Source organism: Triticum urartu, chromosome 3A, assembly GCF_056163025.1.
Source record: "Triticum urartu cultivar PI428250 chromosome 3A, HENAU_Tu73, whole genome shotgun sequence".
NCBI lineage: Eukaryota > Viridiplantae > Streptophyta > Magnoliopsida > Poales > Poaceae > Triticum > Triticum urartu.
Window position 1 is genome coordinate 231,627,344 of NC_141875.1, and position 22,441 is coordinate 231,649,784.

The 22,441-nt window shown below is 46.9% G+C and overlaps 2 protein-coding genes across 3 annotated transcripts; one reads left to right on the forward strand and one right to left on the reverse strand.

Annotated features, from left to right (window-relative positions):
* Window positions 1-2,383: 2,383 nt before the first annotated feature.
* Window positions 2,384-4,437, forward strand: LOC125543672 (E3 ubiquitin-protein ligase SIRP1). Of its 2 annotated transcripts, none has more exons than XM_048707099.2 (2): window positions 2,384-2,651; window positions 3,064-4,437. In XM_048707099.2, exon 2 carries the CDS (start codon window positions 3,117-3,119, stop codon window positions 4,242-4,244), a length of 1,128 nt encoding a protein of 375 aa, XP_048563056.1. In that variant the 5' UTR covers window positions 2,384-2,651; window positions 3,064-3,116; the 3' UTR covers window positions 4,245-4,437. The 2 variants fall into 2 exon arrangements, with proteins under 2 accessions (XP_048563056.1, XP_087402956.1); XM_087546830.1 differs by lacking the exon at window positions 2,384-2,651 and adding an exon at window positions 2,677-2,978.
* A 170-nt stretch (window positions 4,438-4,607) lies between these two features.
* On the reverse strand, window positions 4,608-9,551 carry LOC125543671 (Pyruvate kinase family protein). Its single transcript, XM_048707098.2, has 3 exons — window positions 9,052-9,551; window positions 5,762-6,223; window positions 4,608-5,684 (listed from the first exon to the last, which is right to left on the reverse strand). The coding sequence occupies exons 1-3, from the start codon at window positions 9,319-9,321 to the stop codon at window positions 4,875-4,877; spliced, it is 1,542 nt and encodes a 513-aa protein (XP_048563055.1). The 5' UTR covers window positions 9,322-9,551; the 3' UTR covers window positions 4,608-4,874.
* Window positions 9,552-22,441: the final 12,890 nt, after the last annotated feature.

A 22,441-nucleotide genomic window follows, 5' to 3' on the forward strand; every position in this document is an offset into this window, starting at 1 on the left:
TTTGTGCAGCCGGCCAGAGAAGTAGCCAGCCGGGGGAAGGCGGCCCCATGTCTTGGATGTTTGAAGGCTTGATCGGCCTATAATTTTTCTGAAGAGCCAGGGGGAGCCGGCTAGGCTACCCGTGGTCATTTACTCCGACAAATTTGTATCATTTTTTACGATTTTCATACACCATCATTTGCGATTAATGCATCGCACACATTTTCGTTGAAGGGTCTCTGATTGTACTATCGCATTTGGACCATCCTACAGTAGTGAAAGTTGTCTCACAAATCTGAGCTATCACTTCACTAACCCTAGCTAGAGGGAGGAGGTGGTCTATATATAGTCTAGGTGAAGTGGGGGAGAGAAGGGTCACATGGCCTCTTTCTTGTGGTTGCGTTGCAGGAGCCGGATGTTCGGGGTCATGCCGAATGTCCAATCCGACTTGGGGCAATGGATGTCCGGCCAGGTGGTGACCTGAGTCAGCCTCTTCTTTGGACTCCTTTGCCCGGATAATCCTGAGAGGCGCCCGATGTTTGGGGGTTGTCCGTATGTCCGGCCACTGAAGCTCTTATGTTCCTCTTCTACACAAGCGCCGGATGTCCGGCCCTGATCCGAATGTCCGGCCATTGTAACTTCAGCATCTCGTCTTCTTTCGTCGTCGCTTCCATGCTTCCTTCGCGGACGGTGTAGTTGTTTCTCGGTGCTTGCACTCCTCCTCGTCATCAATGATTCTTCGGTAACACCTCATGCACATGAGAGGAGTGTCACGTAGTATACCATCCTCGAAGGGGTCAAGTGAACACGGGTAAAGAAGATGATTCACTATGTATGTGAAGTAGATGATGAACGTGTCACTTGCCGAACAGACTCTTGACATCGTGATGTTCATAGGATGCTCCGCGTCATGGTACCTCAGGCGGGCGGGGGAGCAGACAAAATTTATCCTAGGAAGTGCCTCCGATCGAGTATATTTGAGAGAGTTGGGCTGCCTTTTTGGGATAACTCCTTAATATTTGCTCCTCTAAACGTATAAGGGTTCGGCTAGATGCGGTTAGTTGATTATCTTGCTCCATCAAAACATTTTAAGGGGTGGGCTAGAGATGCCCTAAGACATTCAATTTGCAGATTTAGTGGGCCGAAGCACACCTTAGAATTAGGTGATCCACTGGTTTTGGGGTTTTTTTGCGAAAATGATTAAGATCTATTATTAAAGTTCACCGGAATACAAAACATCTCAAACACAATAAAAATTACATCGAGATTCCGAGACCACCGAACGGCCACTACCTTCAGAAGAACGAGCCGTTGCAGTGTCGATGTCGTCGCCCCCCTATTGATGACGGTTTGACCTTGTCGATAATAGCCAGGAAGTATTCATGGACGTGCTCCTAAGAACCATCGACATGGAGCCGCAATCGCCGTCATTGAGTCCTTGAATAAATCTGAAGCATCTAACACCAAATCTCGTCACACGATGAGAAACACTAACCTCACGGCCCCAAGGAGATGTCGGGGATATACACTGGAGCTTCGTCGACTATGTCCGGATGGACAAACTCGGATCGAAGCCCAAAAGACAAACTCGAAAAAGAAGTGTCACCATCTACTCGCGGAAAGATAAAGTCTAATGACAAGCATTGGTAATTCTCTCACCGGGCCAGCCACTAGAATCAGTCAATGAAAAAGCAAGCGCAAGTGTAGAGGGGAATTGCGCAAGTGCAGAGAGGAATTTTGCAAGCTAGGAGGAATAGAAAATCCTAACTAAGAGCGTCGCACCTGCGATGACTAAAACCCTAACCTAAATTACTAACCGAATCGAATGCACCAGGATTCCCCTTCCCGTTACCGGCCGCCGGAGCGGCAGGCAAAGGAAAGGCGAATCAACGGGCTCGCCGACAAAGCATGGACGGGAGGTTTTGCCCTAGCCGCCAAAGGGATAGGGATGGGAAACAAAAACCCCAACGATGAGCATACACATTAGGGCATCCACCGATTCAGTTGCCACGCACAAATCAGAGAAGCAGTGATAAATGTTCGTCCGTTGCCTCTTGACCATGTAGTATACCCTCATATGCAGCTGGTCTCGGCATGCAAGCCAAGAAATACTCCATTTTTTGGGGGAATGACAGTAGCCCAAAAAAAATCCAAAGAATAATTTATTTAAATCTATAAAAATATAGTAACAAATGTTTGCTGAGATGGTACCCACTACTTTAAGGCGTCATGGTGTCCCGAGGACACGCACATGGTCATGCTCGATGATCGTAGATGGAGCGTTCTCCGTTGTCGCTCTCGCAACTCTCTTTTTTTCTAAAATAAAATGTTTTCCTTGAGCCTTGGGGATGTCCTATATCTGGGTTGGATGGGAAACCAAAGCAGGTGCTACGCCACCGAACTTTTAGCGGCGCAGAAGAAATAGGACTAGAGGGAGGGAAGTAGTTTGTTTTATGGAGAAATAAGGCAGTTTAAAATTAGAAATGCCAGAGCATCCCCATCCCCAGGCAATAATTGAGCAAGCAAAGCCTTTAATCACTCCCTGTAAACGTGTATCTATATATTAGGAGCCTGCAGCAATTAACCCAAGGAAAGGGTACTGCTAATATAGAGGAGGTGGACAGGCCAGCCCCCCTCTGGCCTTGTTCTCTCCCCCACATGCCCTGCCCAAGGTGATCATTCTTCCTTCAACCATCCATCAATCCATGGATGATGCTTTTGAGATTCAGCATGTGAATTGATTACTTCTCTGTTCATCATTCTCCTCCGATTTGGTTGTTTTTCTGCTTGTGAATTGATTCTGTCTCTCCCGGTTTTGCATTTGGTTCTTGATGAGATTGTTGGGTAGATGTTGTTTTTGGAGCCTGGAAAGAACGATGTGCATCCCTCCCATCATTCGATTCGATGACAAAAACAAAAAAGGCAATCTCATCTCATGTGGTTAGCTAGCTTGTATTCTACGTGTGGAGAACATGATTCCATGAATCCATCAAAAGTTGGTGCTGCATTGGCTTCCGATTCTTCCGATTCCTGGCCATTGCTGGTGTCGAGCTCTAATCTTCCCCTTCCTGCTTGATTCGTCAGTGCCAAATCCAAGAATTAGAGCTGCTCCATTGACGGGGGAGAGATCGACAGCAATGGGGGAGCTGGTGGTCGCCCGGAGGTACTGGTGCCACATGTGCGCCGCGGCGGTCAGCCCCGTGGCCGCGGACGCCGGGGTGGAGATCAAGTGCCCGTATTGCGGCAGCGGCTTCCTCGAGGAGATGGAGACCGCCCGCAGCAGCGTCGCCGCCGGCACCGGCCACGCCCACGCCCACGCCAGCGGCACCTACCCTAGCGCCGACAACGCCATCTCCATCTGGGCCCCCATCATCGACAGCATGGTCGGCGACCCCGTCCGGCGCCGTCGCAGCAACCGCCGTACTGTGGACGCCGTGGCCGCCGCAGAGGACGAGCTGGACAACGTCGACTTCTCGCGACGCCGGCGGCGCGCCACCGCGTTCCTGCGGCTCCTGCAGGCGATCCGGGAGCGCCAGCTGCAGCGCCTCGAGTCCGCGGCCGCCCTCGGCAACGGTGGCGGCCTCGAGGCAGAGCACTACAGCCCATTCGGCCGGAGCATCTTCGCCGCCGCCCCCCTCGGGGAGCACGGCATGGCGCTGGGGGACTACTTTCTTGGGCCCGGGCTGGACGCCCTGATGCAGCAGCTGGCCGAGAGCGATGCGGGGCGGCAGGGCACGCCGCCGGCAAAGAAGGACGCCGTGGAGGCGCTGCCGACCGTGGAGGTGGTGGGCGGGTGCAACGAGGAGGACGCGGCCAGCTGCGCGGTGTGCCTGGAGGACTACGCGTCCGGCGAGCGCGCCCGGGAGCTGCCCTGCAGGCACAGGTTCCACTCCCAGTGCATTGTGCCGTGGCTGGAGATGCACAGCTCCTGCCCGGTCTGCCGGTTCCAGCTGCCGGCCGACGACGACCCAAAGAGCTCATGCGGCAGCGGCAGTGGGAGTAGCAGCACCACCACCACCTACGTCACCTACGTCAGTGCTGAGGTGAATGACAATGTGGATGGTCATGGCAATGAGAGTGGCGATGAGGCAGCGGGCAATGCAGCCGTGGAGCGCCAAGACGGCGATGTGGAGGGTGAAGGAAACGCGAGCCGTCTGCCGGCGTCCATACAGTGGCTCAACAGCCTCTTCTCCCCGCAGGCGACATCACCATCCTCCACTTCCACTTCCACTTCCGGCGGCAGCTCGCGGCACTTTGAGGACTAAATCTGCTCTGCTCTGCTCCGTTTGGATGCCATTGCCATACCTACCACGCACGCAAGGGTCTGCTGCTTGGAGCTTTTCTCTCCGTCTCTTCTTCGTGTGAATCGGTCATTTGGGTGTAATTTAAAAAGAAAAAACAAGGGTTGTACAGTTTAAATTTGATACATTTTGTCAAATATATGACCAATGTTCATCAGTTTTCAAACTCTACACAACGATAATCAACCCTGTGCCAGAATTCAAGAGTGTGTGGGCATAATTGATCTAACGCTTTTATGTTGTCAATCATCCTTCTTCACCATTTTGAGATAAACTAGTAGCAAGTACCAAATGTTAGAAATATAACGCAAACAACAGGCAAACATATGAAGTGAAGCAGCTATCAGGTAGTTCAATCATTGCATATAAGTAAGTTATAGTAGTAGCAAAACAAGCTGCTACCATAATAGTTTTGGTGTTTCCATGGCTAACCCCTCTCATAAAGAGTAAACAGCCACAACTTGATAACACAAAGTTTTAACCAGGTTGCACTGCCGCAATCTTGGCAGCAAAAAACTGTGGGTATGCGTAGCCTCGCAAAAAAAAAAGGAAAATCCCCAGGCAAAATGGTGTTGCATTGTCGCTGCCACTAGCTTACACGGTCAAGAGCTTGATGACGGATGCATTCCCGATGCGGTGAAGGGCCACAATGGACTCACCAGCGTTGCAAAGCCCCATCTCCTTGGCGTTCTTCATGGCAAACCTCAGTGCCTCTTCCGTGGCTTCACTGTCAAACGCCTTGGCAGTGCCAGCACTCAGCATAGGGATCACGCCCCTCACGATCAGGCTTTGCCTGGCAGGCCCTTCGTCGCTGCAGATCCAGTCAAACTCGACCGTCTTGAGCTCAGGAACCACGACAGACAGTATCGGCATGGATGGCCTGTACTTGGCTACAAGCCTTGCAGTTGTTCCTCCCCTGGTCAGTACCAAGATAAGCGTCGCCTTAGCTGAGTTCGCTGTGCGGACAGCTGATGAGGCAAGGCTCTCCAATGGGCTCATGGGAATTGGGGCTGATGACATGATTGATTTAAAAACAGCAGAATAGTCCACACATGACTCGGCCTGCAAGCAGATCTTGGCCATAGTTTGCACTGCCAGTTCTGGATAAGCTCCAGCAGCTGTCTCACCACTGAGCATGACACAGTCAGTGCCATCAAGAACTGCATTGGCAACATCTGTTGCTTCCGCTCGAGTAGGGCGAGGAGACTTGATCATAGACTCCAACATCTGGGTTGCGGTCACAACTGGCTTGCCCTGAATGTTGCACTTGAAAATCATCACCTTCTGTGCATAAAAGATCTTCTCTACAGGAATTTCCATGCCCAAATCACCTCTTGCCACCATAAAAGCATCAGACTGTGCCAGGATATCGTCAAAGTTAGCTACTCCTTCCTGGTTCTCAACCTGCACATTCAAATTAATTGTAATGAACTGCTAGGTGAAAGTGCAGAAGTGCATACTCAAATGAGACAATGGCATACCTTTGACATCAGCATTATTGACTTGGCATGCTCCCCAAGTACCTTCCTGACCTCCACAAGATCTGAACCTTTGCGGACAAACGACAAAGCAATCATGTCAATCTTGTTCGGGACACCCCATTGAAGGATATCCTCCTTGTCCTTTTCAGTGAGTGTTGGGAGATCAACAACGACCCCTGGAAGATTGACATTCTTCCTCTCACCAAGCATAGCAGTGTTCTCACAACAGCAGCGAACAAGACCTTGCTCTTTGTCACAATGAAGCACAGTAAGAGTGATGGTACCATCAGCGCATAATATGACACTGCCTGGCTTCAGATCAACTGCTAGCTTCTTATAGCTCATCGATATCATCTTGTCGTCCCCCTTTATGCTATAATCTGTGGAGATCACAATTTCTTGGCCCTTTCTCAACTGGATAGGCTTCCCATCTTTCAAAAATCCAGTACGGATCTCTGGACCCTGGAAATGTAGAAAACAAATAATATCTAATCAATAAGCTTTCATCAAGCAAACAAGTGTACACAAAATGAGGTTAGTGGTTCTCCATTTGACACGTAAGATGTAAATAGCATTTCATAACTGACACACGTCCATACACCACAAACAAGATAACTTGTGTTTAATTTCTGTGACTATCAAGCTGATCAAGGAGACAGAAATTTGACATCCAATGTTTGGTCTGTCATAGTTTTAGACATACTGCAACTTTCTTCATCCAAACAAGGATTCAAAATGTTGCTATCATGATGGTAACATTTTTTTTCCAAATATATTACCCACCTTGATAAAAAGGGTAATGTGAACCAAGTGTGTGCCACGACAAACGGTTGAGGTTTAGGTTGCTGGAATTCCATTACAATATGCTTTTCTTAGATAAAGAAACATATATACCAGAAAGCCGCTAGCAATGTGAAATTATTGAGAATATGGTCAACTAACCCCGGTAAGGTTTGTTTCAGATTATGTGTGTGCCAGTTAAATTTAATCATTTGTGATCCAAATATGCATTCGCATTTGATCCTAACTGAAGGTTTAGTAAACTGTCTCTGCAGACAACTTCTCCAATTGGGTATTTAAAATAAAATTAAAATGCAAAATTACTTGCTCCTTGGATGTGGTAGTTACATAGATACTATCTGGACATCTTTGTGTGGGTGATCCGCAAGAGAAGAAAATCTAGACTGTAATCACACAAGCCATAAACTTTGTTGCAGCATAATAATTGTCAGCAGATCAGAAACTTGGTCAATATAACCAAAAAAATACTGCTCTAAAAGCATGGGCCATTACTAAAGCATTACAAGGACAAAACAAACAAAGAGGATTAGAAGGAACTATATAATACAGTTTGGCTTCTTTTAACTGAGCTATAGGTTAAAGTTCACAAAATGATACTATTAACATTTTGGCGATTCAAACATATTAAGTTGGTAGCACAATGTGAGAAGCATACAATTATCCATTGGCAGTGTTACAAAAAAGAACAGAACAAAACATAACACATTAATATAGTCAGAAACTCTCGCTGTACAACAAGGACCACAAGCCGACAAACTCGACAACAGCAAGCTAGCCAATCAAAATCCAGCTAGGCTAGTATTGCTCCATTGATCAACTCAGTTGCAAAATCCACGTGCAAATCAAGCTATATGTCAATGCAGACATTTAATGGCTAGATCTTCTGATACCAGAAATTATCTTCTGCCATCTGTCGCTTTAATTGCTGGCAAATTTACCATACTAGTAAAACACTACTGACCCCGCAAAAAAAAGACATACACAAGCAGCAAAAAAGAAAGCAGAGCACAAAAAATGTTCAAGGGAGCAAACAAATAAATCAGAGATCACATCCAATAATAACATAAAAAAACACAGTAATAACCATTGAAAGTTGCTAAGGACCTGAAGTTAACTTGGTGATGTCTTAATATTTGTTTCAGATCATAGGTTCTGACAGTATGGTTTAGTCATTCATCATCCAAATATGCTCATATTTGCTCCTAACAAGAACACCCTCCGTACCGAATTACTCGTCGCAGAAATGGATGTATCATATTCTATCTCATGTATAGAGTATCTAGACGTATTTTTAGTTCTAGATACATCCATATATCCTGGAGGGAGTACTAGTTTACTGTGCTACTTCTGCAGACAACTCCTGCAACAGGACATTCTACAAAATAAAATGCACATCAGTTAAGCGACCATGCAAAATTACTTACCCCTCGGATGTGATAGTTAGATACTATTTGGACATCTTTGTGCGGGTGACATAGAAGAAAGAAAATGAATCTAAGAATTATAATCACGTCATTCATATAATTTGTTGCAGCAACACAATAATTGTCAGTAGATTCACAAAAAGCATGAGCTGTAACTTGAAAAAAAATATACTGTTTCAGAAGCGTGAGCCGTTACTAAACCATTACAAAGTCCAAACAAATACGTGAGGAGAAAAAAGGGGCTATATATATTACACTTTGGCTTCTTGTGCTAACTTAGCTAAAGGTTAAAGTAGTCGAAATTATACTGTATGAGCATTTCGGCAGTTCGTCCATATTTCAGTTGGTTGGCTGGGGTGAGAATAATACACATTCTCCATTGGCAGTCACAAAGCATTCCACAACAAACAAAACAAATTAACGCACCAGGAACTCTGGTTGCAGCATGAGGACCGCAGCCGACAAGGAAATGAAATCCACAACTGCAATCTAGCGAATCGAAATTCAGGGATACAGGATACTGGTACAGAGTATTACTACTACACTGGCCCATTCGATACTACTAGCAAAGTTCGCATGCAAAAATACCGTGTGCAATCTGTGGCTTTAATTGATTGCTAGATCTTGGGATATCAAAAACATCGTGCGCAATCTGTCGCTTTAATTGCCTGCAAATTTACCATGCAGAAGCAGCAGTCGAAAAAAAAAACAAGGGAGATCGCATCGACAAACAAGATCAAGAACCAAAGACGAGTAATAACCCCTGAAAATGGCTAAAAATAGCCAAATCGCTGGCTTACAAGCCCACCCAAGGAGAGAGAAAGAGAAAACCCCACGTCCCCACCACGACAAGGCCAGCAGCCTGGCTATTACAAGTCCATCTACAAATTAATTTTAATCGGAAAAACAAATCAACGATGAAAAGATGCCCAGGAGCAGCCGAAAACCTAGACCAAGCATGAGCAGGCAAGAAAATTAAACGAGCAAAAAAATAGGCGGGCACAGATCGGATCGGCGAGGCGCGGAGCGGAGCGGAGCAAAAGAAGGGGAGCAGGAGGGAGGGACCTTGGTGTCGAGCATGACGGCGCAGAGGATCCCGGTGCGCTCCATGGCGGCGTGCAAGTTGTCGAGCGTCTCCTGGTGGTAGTCGTGGGAGCCGTGGGAGAAGTTGAAGCGGGCGACGCACATGCCGGCGCGCAGCAGCTTTTCGATCATGTCGACGGAGCGCGAGGCCGGGCCGAGCGTGCAGACGATCTTGGTCTTGGGCCGGCGGCGCATCACGGCGAGGCCGTACTCCCCCGCCTGCGGCTGCGACAGCTCCCCGTTGGACACCATGGCTTGTCGGTCGCCGGATCTGTCTGCGGCCGGGGAGGGGAGGGGAGGGGGTCGGCGGGGGTGGGGATTCTTTGGGCGAGGTGGTGGCGTGCTTCTTGCTCTCCAAGAATGGGACGGCTCGGTTAAATAAACGGAACAGTCGGCGGATTGATTGAGGGGAATGGAATGGAAAGGAGGGAAAGTGTTTGCTTTGCTGTGCTCTTCTTCTTGCTCTCCAAGACCAAGGACGGAAGGGCGCGGGGTGAATAATAATGCGGCGGCGGTCTCGTTGACAGCTCTCTCTCCCTCTCTCTCCGGTCAAAAACCACTGCCGGCCAGGGCCCATGGGTTGTTTTGTGCTGCTGAACCATTCGAGCATATTTTTCTTTTTGAAGTTCAAAAAAAAAAAGCTTCAACCGAAACAGGTGAACGGACGAACGAGAAGGGGCAAAGCGAAACAGCACCTCTGTCGGTTCATAACCGCCACGTAGCTACAAACATGCGCATAAACAAGAGACGCCAGGTCAGGGGCTCCACCGCAACGGCGCTTGCCTTGCGACGTTCCCCAAAAGTCAAACGCAAGATGGAATCAACTAAATTTTAAGCTTAAGCCAATCCTTTGTTCTTAGCATTTTAAGGGTTTCACTTTCACATCCATACTATGCCAATCATTGAGCTTTTCTGAAATAATCATCTTGGAATAGCATTAGCTCAATGAGCTATATGTTATTATGAATTACCAAAACCACCTAGGGATAGTTGCACTTTCAATCTCCCCCTTTTTGGTAATTGATGACAACATATAGATCAAAGCTTTGACAAATGATAATAAGCATGAAATATATCGTCGCTTTGAGAAGTATGTGACAAGTAAGAGCTCCCTCTAAATTTGTGCATATTTAAAATTTACTTTGGACTGCAAATGCACAAGGAGTTAGAGTCATGGGTTACTCTTCCATGTCACATACATCTTGATGGAGCGCTTAAAATGATAAGAATGAAATACATGCACTCATCATTAAGAATAGTGAATGATCACATAAGATAGATAAGATAATAGCATTAAGTGTAGCTTATGATCAAACACATGATCATCAATGTCTCACAAGCAATGACATAGTATCCAAGCACTCAAAAGCAAACAAAGTTCGAAAAACCACCAAATAAAGCAAGAGAGAAAAAAACAACACTCTCTTTCTCGAAGCCTATGATCTATACATTTTTCTCCCCCTTTGGCAACAAGTTACCAAAAAGTTCCTAGAAAATGCATAGTGCTAGATCGACACTCAGGCTTGATCTTCTGGTGGTGGTGGAGTCCGGATCACTCCAAGGACGAAGGCTTCTGTAGACGCTGAAGTAGACGCTGGAGTTGGAGCTGAAGTAGATGCTGAAGCTGGTTGGGCTGGTGCTACGGCTGGAGCTGAGGCAGTTGCTCTTGTGTCAGGAACTGGCACTGCAGACGACCTCGGACCTCGTGGCACTCTGGCAAAGGCATCAGTGGTTGTCTTCTCTTTCCTCTCCTGCATATATCCTGGAGCTGCTCCATTGCAGTCTGAATCTCTGTCACCTTGACATCCAAGTCATAAAACTTTTGTTCCATGATTCTCTCTAGGCTTGCCTGGTTTTGAGTTAGGATGGCTAGTCCTTTCTCAATCCGCAGGGTGGATGCAATCAGGTAACCAAGCTGCTCTTGTTTGGTTTTCAAGAAATATTTAGATGCCTCCTCTTGAGTTGGCATCTTGGCAGCTTTCTCCTTTCTTGCCTTCTCCTTCTTTGCTTGTGCTTGTGCAGACGATGGTTCATTTTCAGTCATCACAACTTGATTGTCCTCAAAATCTGGACGGATGGGCAAGTGTTCCTTGTCCAACAAGTATATGCCCGTGCCCATCTTGGAGTTAATGAGCTCCTGAATTTGTGGGGCATACCCACAGCTCCTCTTCTGGTCTGCTGCAGTCCTCTTGATAGTCTCTACTATGAGGCTCATGACTTTGAATTTCTGAGATACATCAAATACATGAAGCAAATTGATTGCATGGCCTTTGATCATCTTGTGATCTCCAGACTTAGGCAAGAGAGTGTGCCTCAATATCTAATTTATAGTTGGCAGCCCTGACAGAAGATAATACACAGACCCAAATTTGAAAGTATCAAGAGCTTCATTGGGAATCTCCTTGTACATGTTGGACATTGAATTGTGGTCCATCTTCTTCTTGGCATAAATGTCCAAGTCATCTGATTGCTCCTCTGGGGCATTAATCAGCTGAGCCCATTCAGCAACTGTGGATTGGTACCTCGTACCTTCAGACATCCATGTAATCCTCTCATCTGAGTAGAAGTGTGCTGTGGAGTAGAATTGCATGATAAGCTCCTCGTTCCACTTTGTGAGCTTCTGCCCAACAAAGTCTGCAACTCCACAAGCACTAAAGCTGTCATACACTTCAGGGTAGTGTTCCTCATTTTCCTTCATGTAGGTCCAGTCGACCCATCTCATGTCACAAACAATGGGCTTCTTGTCCAACAAAACTGTCTCATAAAAGTCCTGCTGTTCCTTAGTGTGGAACCTGTAGTCAACAACAGTACTCCTCCTTGAAGCATACGGATCTGCTTCTCTCCACTTCCTCAGCCCTGAGTCTCTCCTGAGTTTCATGTCCTCAGCCACAGGATGAGCATCATTGTGGTCTGGGATCTTGGGCTTGAGCTTTCTGAGAACTTGCTCTTCATCCTCTTCGTTAGCAGCTTCAGGCACTGGGGCCTTGTTCTTCTCAGCAGCAGGTATGCTCCTTGTATTTCTCTTTGGTGTTGTCTTGACCTTTGATGCAGCCTTGGGCTTAGATGCAGTAGCCCCTGATTTGATAGCATCACCCATTAGCTTGGGTGCCTTAGGTGCTGGTGCAGCAACCTCTTCTTCCTCTCCCTCTTCCATAATGGAAGCCTTTCCAAGCACTTTGGCTACGGTCTTCTTGACCATTTCCTTCCTCTTCTTGCCTTCAGCAGCAACTGGCTCTTTGGGTGCAGGCTTTTCAGTTGAAACTCTGGCCTTTGACATAGGCTGTCTGCCTGCTGGCCTTTTGATCTTTAACCCTGGCTTTGTGCCTTGAGCTGGCTCAACTCTCTTTGATGTGGCTTCCTCTTCTGCCACATAATCTTCATCCTCAGAATCTGAAGTTCTCTTCTTCCTCTGTCTGGTGGCAGCTTTTGGCAGATTGCTTGGGGTACTCCTGCTGCCATCATCTGAAGAACTTGAGGGACTAGTGCCCTCACTCATCTGCACTTGCTGCTCTGACAAGTTCTGGCTGTCACTCTGATCAGACATGTTGCAAACTCTGACTGCTGACCCTGTGAATAGTTTATAGATGAGGTAGAATAGATGAGCATCACAAAATGCAGAGATTTTTGCAAAAGAATGATCCAAAAACTTAGTTTTAGTTTCCCACTGAAATCATCTCGGATCTACCGATTTTTAAACTCGGTGATACCGAAGCAGTTTTAGAACCTAAACTAGTGAACTCGGTCGGACCGAGTCACAGTTCGGTGGCACCGGGACTGCTAGGGTTTCACAGAGTTCCAAAATCGGTCACACTGATAAGTAATTCTCGGTCAGACCGAGTCTCACCTGTGCAATGGCATAAGCCAAATCGGTGGGACCGAGTTTTTCAACTCGGTGGGTCCGAGATGGTTTCGGCGGAAACCTAAACCTAGAATTTTCGAATCAAACCTAATCTACGAGTTCATTGACTGGATAGAAGTTTATCAAACGTGGCTAGAATCAATATGATCACAATGTGCTAGGAATCAGATTGGAGAATAGCACAAAGATCGAGTCCATACCCTAGTTCAGCGGAGACTCGCTACGGCGGCAGCGGTGGGGTAAAATTCCCGTTGACGGCGACGGAGACCAGTGACTGGAGGCGGATGGCGGCGAGGAGACGATCCGGAGACCACGTTGGCAGAGCAGGCTATCGCGCGGGCGAAGGGGTTCGGAGAAATTTCCAAATTTTTGCCCGTGACTATATATAGCCCGACCCTGTCGGTGTGACCGAGTGGAACAACTCGGTGGCACCGAGATTCATAACTGCAAGCAGTTACTGAAACTCGGTGTGACCGAAATGTTCAAATCGGTTGCACCAAGATCGAAAACCTAGATCAACTTAGTGATCTCGGTAGGACCGAAAGTGGGGTATCGGTCAGACCGAGAATCATAAAGAGGTTTTGGAAGTTTAAGTCTATGACGAATCGGGGACTCCGAGCGCTCCTCACACAGAGTGGTTCGAATCTGACTTGATCAAATTTTGTGATGTAGCATGAATAGAGTTTGAGACGAGAAAAGCATAGATAGCTAGAGGAGGTTCTTAGGCATTCTTGTCCATCCACTTGGCAAAAAAAAAGAAACCAACCAATCAAAACAACAAGTGGATGTCCTCGAATGAGTAAAATATGCAACCAGCATGCTCACACAATAAGATGGCAAATGAAATATGTGACAAGGCATGCACAACCAATTTTAGCATCTATCAAGCAATTTGCGATGACAAGGTCATCTATATATGAGCATATTGACTTAGGAGTCAAGTGAGAACACTTGATCATAGGTCATACTCATCGTTTAAGCTCAAGTGGGGTTACCACTTTTACATAAAGCATTGTTGTGTTCACATCTTTAGAGTTGCTTTAGCTCAAGTCTTAGAGTAAAGCTCCCCTAGATGTGATATCCCCCCTAAGAGGGATGAACTAACCTCGGGTTTTGTCGATCATGACTTCATGTAGATGTCGAAGATGTGGATGCTCAATGTTGATGTAGATCACTTGGAGCTATCCATTTGAGTGAATTGCACTTTCAATACCTACATGGGTTAGTCCCACAAGGAACAAACAAGGATATCCATAGACATAGAGTGATGCACACACAAGATGATGTCCATGAAAACTTTTAGATTACCTTGTACCTTGTCTTACCAACAAGAGGGTTTGTGACTCCTTGAACTAGTGCAAGATGTGGAAGTTGATTGCACTTGTTCTTGCCAAAATGATAAGAGTGAAGTATGTTGGCGGAGTCACCCTCAAGAACTCTCTAGTTCTTCTTCTTTTGGATCCACACCATCTTGATGGGAATCCTTGGAGTAGTAGTCGTACTTGATGAAGTGGAACTTGAAGTAGTCTTGGGAATCCACTTGACTAAGGTCTTAGGAGCTTCTTCAAATGCATCAATTTCTTCTTGAAGCTTGTCCTTGCCTTTTTGCTTGTAGTCTTGTGGTGGAAGATCATCTTGAGCTTGTGTCCCCTTGAAAGAAGTATCATACTTCTCTTGTTGAGGAACAAACTATGTCTTGGGGTATTGATCTTCTTCCCACTCAACTCCATTGGCATTGAACTTTCGTTCAAAACCAACACCTTGATTCTTCCGGTGCATTCCTTGCTTGCGCACAATTTCCTCGAATTGCTTACTCCCGGCAAGGCTTTTGTACACTCCTTTCTCTATAATTCCCTTCAATAAGCTATTTTCTTGCTCAAGTGTAACTTGGCTAAGAGAATCATTAGTGGAATCAAGAGAACTACTAGAAGCAACAATATTGGATTTAGTATGATCATTGTTACTGCTAGAGGAAGAATCTTTCTTGTTCTTGTTACTAGACTTGACTTGAGGCATGTAAGTGGATAAGAGTAAACGCTTGGCAATGTGAGAATAACTTTTCTTGCGGAGATCATCATTGATTGCTTTTAAGAACTCATGCTCTTGCTCAAGATTGAGCTTTTCAAAGCGTAATTTCTCATGAGCTCTTAAAAGTTCTCGATGATCTTCGAAGATAGTTTCATGAGCTAACTTAAGAGTGTTTAGTTCTTTAGTTAGAGCCTCAATCTTCTCCTTATCATTGTCATTCGTTTTATCTTGATTAGCATGATTAATTGACGTTTCATCATAGTATTCATCACTAGAGTTGTCAATAAGCAAATCATCACCTAACAAGTCATCTTCATCACTATTGAAATCAACATACTCGGGGTGTGTTACCTTAGGACCTTTGGCCATGAAGCATCTTCCAATTCCTTCATTTGGTGAGTCAAATATGTCGTAGGAGTTGGTTGACACAAGTGCTAGACCGGCAACACCTTCATCTTGAGTATCTTCGGAGTCGGAGTGATAACTTCTCTCGGAGTGGCTGTCGGAGTCGGAGCCGGATACCCATTCACCAACATGAGCTTGATGTCTTTGTTTTGTGTAGCTCCTTGATGATTTTTCCTTCCTTTCCGAATCCTTGCTTCTCCGTGAGTATCTTCGTTCATAATGATCATCTCTACTCCTTCTCTCTCTTGGTGGTGATTATTTGCTTCTTCCTTTTGGAGAATCTTCTCTTCTCTTGTAGGGAGCCGTACACTCATTGGAATAGTGTCCGAGTCTTCCACAACTGTAGCAGTTTCGCTCTCGACTAGAAGATCTTTTGTCATTGTAGGACCTTGACTTGAAGTTTCTATCTTTGCTTCTACTCTTGTAGAACTTGTTGAAGTTCTTCACCATTAAGCTCAATTCTTCATTGAAGTCTTGTTTCTCACTTGATGATGTAGGGGCTTCACATGAGGCTTTGTAGGCACCACTTGATTTGTTGTGAAGTTCCTCTTTATCCTTAAGTGACATCTCATGAGCAACAATTCTTCCAATCACCTCCGTTGGCTTGAGATCTTTGTAATTGGGCATCATTTGGATCAATGTGCACACGGTATCATATTTTCCATCCAAGGCTCTTAGAATCTTCTTGATGATGAATCTATCGGTCATCTCTTCACTTCCTAAGCCGGCAATCTCATTTGTGATGAGAGCAAGCCTAGAGTACATTTCAGCGACACCTTCACCATCCTTCATTTTGAACTTGTCAAGTTGACTTTGAAGCACATCCAACTTGGATTCCTTGACGGAGTCGGTACCTTCGTGCATATCAATAAAAGTGTTCCAAATTTCCTTTGCATTCTCAAGACGGCTGATTTTGTTGAATTCTTCGGGGCACAATCCGTTGAAGAGAATATCACAAGCTTGAGCATTGTATTGCAACATCTTCAACTCATCCGCGGTAGCTTCACGGTTTGGTTCTTTCCCATCAAAGAAGTCACCTTGCAAACCAACACACACAATAGCCCAAACGGCGGGGTTATGTCCAAGAATATGCATTTTCATTTTATGCTTCCAACTAGCAAAATTAGTACCATAAAAGTAAGGACCTCTACGGTGATAATTTCCCTCGCTAGACGCCATACTCTCCTAGGTTGTGAAACCAAGGCTATGGCCACCAAAAGCTATGGAGATCAAAGCAAATGGAGACCAAAGCTCTGATACCACTTGTAGGATCGAAAGTATGTCTAGAGGGGGTGATTAGACTACTTGACCAAATAAAAGCTTAATCTTTTCCCAATTTTAGTTCTTGGCAGATTTTAGCTATTGTAGGACAAGTCAAGCAATCATCATATAATTCAAGCAAGCATGCAAAGAGTATATTGGCAGCGGAAAGTAAAGCATGCAACTTGCAAGAATGTAAAGGGAAGGGTTTGGAGTATTCAAACGCAATTGGAGACACGGATGTTTTTCCCGTGGTTCGGATAGGTGGTGCTATCCTACATCCACGTTGATGGAGACTTCAACCCACAAAGGGTAACGGTTGCGAGAGTCCACGGAGGGCTCCACCCACAAAGGGTAACGGTTGCACGAGTCCACAAATGGCTCCACCCACGAAGGGTCCACGAAGAAGCAACCACCCACAAAGGGTCCACGAAGAAGCAACCTTGTCTATCCCACCATGGCCATCGCCCACACAGGACTTGCCTCACTAGCGGTAGATCTTCACGAAGTAGGCGATCTCCTTGCCCTTACAAACTCCTTGGTTCAACTCCATAATCTTGTCAGAGGCTCCCAAGTGACACCTAGCCAATCTAGGAGACACCACTCTCCAAGAAGTAACAAATGGTGTGTAGATAATGAACTCTTTGCTCTTGTGCTTCAAATGATAGTCTCCCCAACACTCAACTCTCTCTCATAGGATTTGGATTTGGTGGAAAGAAGATTTGAGTGGAAAGCAACTTGGGAAGGCTAGAGATCAAGATTCATATGGTAGGAATGGAATGTCTTGATCTCAACACATGAGTAGGTGGTTCTCTCTCAGAACATATGAGTTGGAATTGTGTATGTGTTCTGATGGCTCTCTCCACGAATGAAGAGGAGGTGGAGGGGTATATATAGCCTCCACACAAAATCCAACCGTTACACACAGTTTTCCAATCTCGGTGGGACCGAATCAACAAACTCGGTCGGACCGAAAATGTAAACCTAGTGACCGTTAGAGATTTTCGGTGGGACTGACATGCAACTCGGTAGGACCGATATGGTTAGGGTTTGGGCATAACGTAATCTCGGTGAGACCGATTACACAAACTCGGTGGGACCGAATTTGGTAATTAGCTAACCAGAGAGTTGGTCAGGCAAACTCGGTGGGACCGATTTGCTCTTTCGGTGAGACCGAAAAGTTACAAAAAGGAAACACTGAATTTACATTGCAATCTCGGTGGGACCGATTCGCTCTTTCGGTGAGATCGAAAAGTTACGAAAGGGAAAAAGAGAGTTTGCAATCCCATCTCGGTGAGATCGAGATCCCTATCGGTAGAACCGAATTGCTAGGGTTTGGCAGTGGCTTATGACAAGTGAAACTCGGTGGCGCCGGATAGGAAGAATCGATAGGAACGAGTTTGGCTTAGGGTTTAGGTCATATGTGGATATGGGAAAGTAGTTGAGGGTTTTGGAGCATATCACTAAGCACATGAAGCAAGAGGCTCATTAAGCAACACCTCATCCCTCCTTGATAGTATTGGCTTTTCCTAAAGACTCAATGTGATCTTGGATCACTAAAATGTAAAATGAAGAGTCTTGAGCTTTTGAGCTTGAGCCAATCCTTTATCCTTAGCATTTTGAGGGTTCCACTTTCACATCCATACCATGCCAATCATTGAGCTTTCCTGAAATAATCATCTTGGAATAGCATTAGCTCAATGAGCTATATGTTGTTATGAATTACCAAAACCATCTAGGGATAGTTGCACTTTCAGTTACTCTCCACTATAGAGGTAGTAACATACTCCCTCCTTTTCTGGTTTATAAGCTTATCTCAAAATTTTAGATTTCTCATTTTTATAAGTCTCAATTTGATTGTTTTCCATCATATGTTCAGATTTCAAGATGCATTAAATCGTTGCATGCGAGGATCAAGAGAAAGTTGACCAATGCATGTATTGTATTCATGCATGCATTGCAATTAATGCATTGGAAACATAATTTTGTGAAGAAAATGGGCACGCTGATTGAGTGCTTTTGCAAACTACAAAAGTTATTCCACCACTCATTATCTACCTTGATTGGTGAGATTTTTGAATTGGGCCCTATAAACCGGAAAGGAGGTAGTAGACTAGTAACATAGTCTATATTACTACCCATTGTGGGTAGTCTTAGAAGGTGCTTGGATACGTTTTAGTCCCATGACTAAAAGTAGTGGGACTAAAACATGCTAGCCTCACCCATGCTTGGATCCAAATACTAAAAAGGCTAAAATCAAGTTAATGAGCATCTATTATCCTCCAAACCCTCCAATCCAGAACTCGCATGTGTTAAAGGAGAGGAGTTAAATGAGTAGGGAGAGGACTAATCCACATTTTAGTAGGGGTACCCCTGACAAAAAAAATTAGTATCAAGACTAGTTTTAGCCCCTCTTTAGTCAGGGGTGCTTGGAAATTTTAGCCTCTTAAAGAGACTATTTTTAGTCAGACTAAAATAAGTCCCATGGATCCAAGCACCCTCTTAACAACAACAATTTAAGCACTTATGCATTGGGGACTAGAGATGATAACCTATTTAATGCGCTTAGCACCTCATCTAAGCACCTGTCCATTGGAAGAGGTCTTATGGTTGCCGATTGGCATAATTTATGGAGCTCGCAACCTCCATAGTTTTAAGGCTGTGGAGGTCAAGTATGAAGTTCGCTCCAAAATCTAACCGCCAGCCACAAAGGAATGTTTCTGCTTTTTCCTCCTCACGTGTTTTTGTGTCAAAGAGTGCTGAGAATGCACTACAAAAAAAGACACATCCGTGACATTTTGGGCCGAACGAATTTTTTTCCTGTCATACATATGACACTTCTATGACGATAATTGTGACAAAACCCGGTATCGTCATAGATGTGGTGGGCTCCTACTTCTATGACAAAAAATCATGACAGAAAATGGGCTTTTCGTCCTGGGCGGGCCGGAGACGCAGCTGCATGACATTCTTTGGGCCGTCCATAACGGAAAAAACCGTGGTAGAAGCAAGGGGAGGAAAATTTCGGAGAGTTTCCGGTTACGGTGGGAGGTCGGGGGCCGAGCGATGCGCGTTTCTCTCGTACACGTACGTGCGTGTGTGCGAGGCGTTGGCTCTAACTGAACCCGAGCGAGGCATTGGGTTCTAACTGAACCCGAGCGATTGCACTGCAGGCTACGCGTTACTGAACCCGAGCGATCGATCGATGGCTGTTAACTGAACCCGGTCGAGCGATTCCTTCGCTACTGCTGCTAACTGAAGCCGATCGATGCTGCCTCTGGATGAACAGTTAGCGTTGCGAGGGGGTTTGGATGAACAGTTCCCGGTGGGGGTAGATGAACAGGACCCCGTGGTGTTGCCTCTGGATGAACAGGACCTCGATCGATCTAGCCGGTTGGGGCTGGATGAACGGGACCCCGTGGAGGGCTGGATGAACAGGACCACCCCGTGGAGGGCAGGATGAACAGTAGACGGTGGAGGGCAGGATTAATAGTAGCCCGTGGAGGGGTGGTTGAACAGGAGCCCGTGGAGAGGGCTGGTTGAACAGTAGCCGGTGGAGTAGCGCGCGGTGGAGGCTGGATGAACAGGAGCCCGTGGATGAACAGTCGCAGGTGGAGGCTGGAGGAGGTCGACGATGGATGAACAGTAGCTCGTGGAGGCTGGAGGGGTCGACGGTGGAGATGAACAGTATCCAGTGGAGTCCCGTTTTGCGGTACGCCACACCCCTCCTGATGAACAGGACCCCCGTTCCGACCGTAGTGCTCCAACACAAGTCTGTTTCGTCCGTTTTGCGGTACACCACACCCCTCCCGATCAATAGGACCCCCGTTTCGACCGTAGAAGGTACGTTTCCTCCGTTTTGCGGTACGCCAGACCCCTCTCGATCAACAGGATCCCATTTAGAACGTGGTCGGTCGAACACAAGGCTGTTTCCTCCATTCTGCGATATGCTAGGCCTCGTTTCCATCGCCTGTTCCGTCCAAGCCCTCCCGATGAACACGACGCATTCCGTTGCCTCCCCATGAACACGACGCATTCCGTTGCCTCCCCATGAACACGACGCATTCCGTTGCCTCCCCATGAACACGACGACGACGCTGTTTCTCCGTTCCGACCCAGCCATGTACACGAGCCCTGGCCGTACATCTGCGCGAGTAGGCATACGAGACCCCGCCCGTATGTACACATACGTGGCCGTATTTTCTTTCTTGCACCCTGGCCGTTGTACGTACGTGTACATGCTACGTGCGCGCCTCTACTACGACACGTGTGCGTCTCTACATCGACCAGTATATATGTACGTACACGTTCGCGACCAGAATGACAACGCTATGTACGCTTCGACCCGGTGGGTCCCGACTATCAGGCACTTCCTTGCGTGCGAAGATGTAGCTGGTGGGTCCGAGCAGTTAGGGGGGCAAATCATTTTTTTTTGCCCGGACGCACTTCCTTGCATGCGAAGGTGTAGCTGGTGGGTCCCAGCAGTCAGGGGGAAATGTTTTTTTTTCGCGAAATATGGTGGCCCGTCCGCTGGGTCCCTGTTGTCAGGTGGAGGAATAATTATTTTGCACGTAATAAGGAGGCACTTCCTTACTGCGGCCGTGGACCCAGTTGTCAGCCTCTCCACGTACAGTCCATGTCCGATGGAAGTCGTTCCTTGACCACGTTGACCATGCCGCGCCGAGAGCACCAGGGCGGTGGACGACGACGAGGCCTAGGAAGGGGACGACAGGGAGCCGGGGAAGACGCGACAGTGGAAGCCCGCGCGGAGAGGAGTACGAGGGTTCACTGGTTCGGCTGCGGTGTGAGGCTGCCGTCGCCGCAGGGCCTGGCCAGCGGTGGGAATAGTAGGGGGCGGTGAGGCCTCCGCGGCAGCACAGCCAGCCACGGGAGGCAGGAGCATGCGGCACGACCGACGCTGCTTTGGGCAGCTAGAGCAAGAAGACCAGAGGTTGAAGAAGCACTACGACCGTTGGATGGACATCGTACGGTCACCGGAGCTAGAATCGTTCATATTGACTAAAGTTGACAAAGGCCCCCGTCCCAGTCAACTTAGTAGGCCCACAAGTCAGCCTCCCACCATGGTGGGTTCCAGCAGTTAGGGGGAAACGCTTTTTTCGCGAAATACAGTGGCCCGTCCGGTGGGTCCCAGCTGTCAGGTGGAGGAATCATTATTTTCTGCGTAATGAGGAGGCACTTCCTTGCTGCGGCCGTGAACCCAGCTGTCAGCCTCTCCACGTACGGTCCACGTCCGATGGAAGTCGTTCCTTGACCACGTTAACCACGCCATGCCGAGAGCACCAGGGCAATGGACGACGGCGAGGCCTAGGAAGGGGAAAGCATGGAGGCAGGGAAGACTCGTCAGTTGTTTCCCACGCGGAGGGGAGTACGACTGTACGAGGGTTTACCGGTTCATCTGCCGTCGCCAGAGAATAACAGCAGGTGTGGGTGAGTGGAGGGATGGCTAGGCCAGCGATGGGAGTACGGTCGGGCAGTGAGGCCTGCGCAGCAGCACAGCCGGCCGCGAGGAGGAGGGAGCAGGCAGTCCCGCCGGCGCTTGTTTGAGCGGCTGGAGCAGGAAGAGCAGAGATTGAAGAAGCACGACGGCCGTTGGATGGACATCCAATAGTCAGTGCTTGTGCATCAACCTTTTTTTAGGAAAGCCTCAAATCTGTGGAAAACAGCATACAACCCATCTGCCATTATTTCTAATAATTTACAGCCCATTTGCTAATTCTTAAGGTTTTTTTGGAGCCCATATTCTTTTTGTTAGCATTACAACCCATATTGTGGCAACGGTTAAAAAATTATAAGAAATTT

Coding starts and splice junctions, on each gene's coding strand:
- LOC125543671 (XM_048707098.2), bottom strand. CDS start 9,321: ATGGTGTCCAACGGGGAGCTGTCGCAGCCGCAGGCGGGGGAGTACGGC. Junction 6,224..9,051: donor CCGTCATGCTCGACACCAAG/GTCCCTCCCTCC, acceptor CTACATTTCCAG/GGTCCAGAGATCCGTACTGG. Junction 5,685..5,761: donor CAATAATGCTGATGTCAAAG/GTATGCCATTGT, acceptor TTGAATGTGCAG/GTTGAGAACCAGGAAGGAGT.
- LOC125543672 (XM_087546830.1), top strand. CDS start 2,915: ATGTGGTTAGCTAGCTTGTATTCTACGTGTGGAGAACATGATTCCATG. Junction 2,979..3,063: donor CATGAATCCATCAAAAGTTG/GTGCTGCATTGG, acceptor TTGATTCGTCAG/TGCCAAATCCAAGAATTAGA.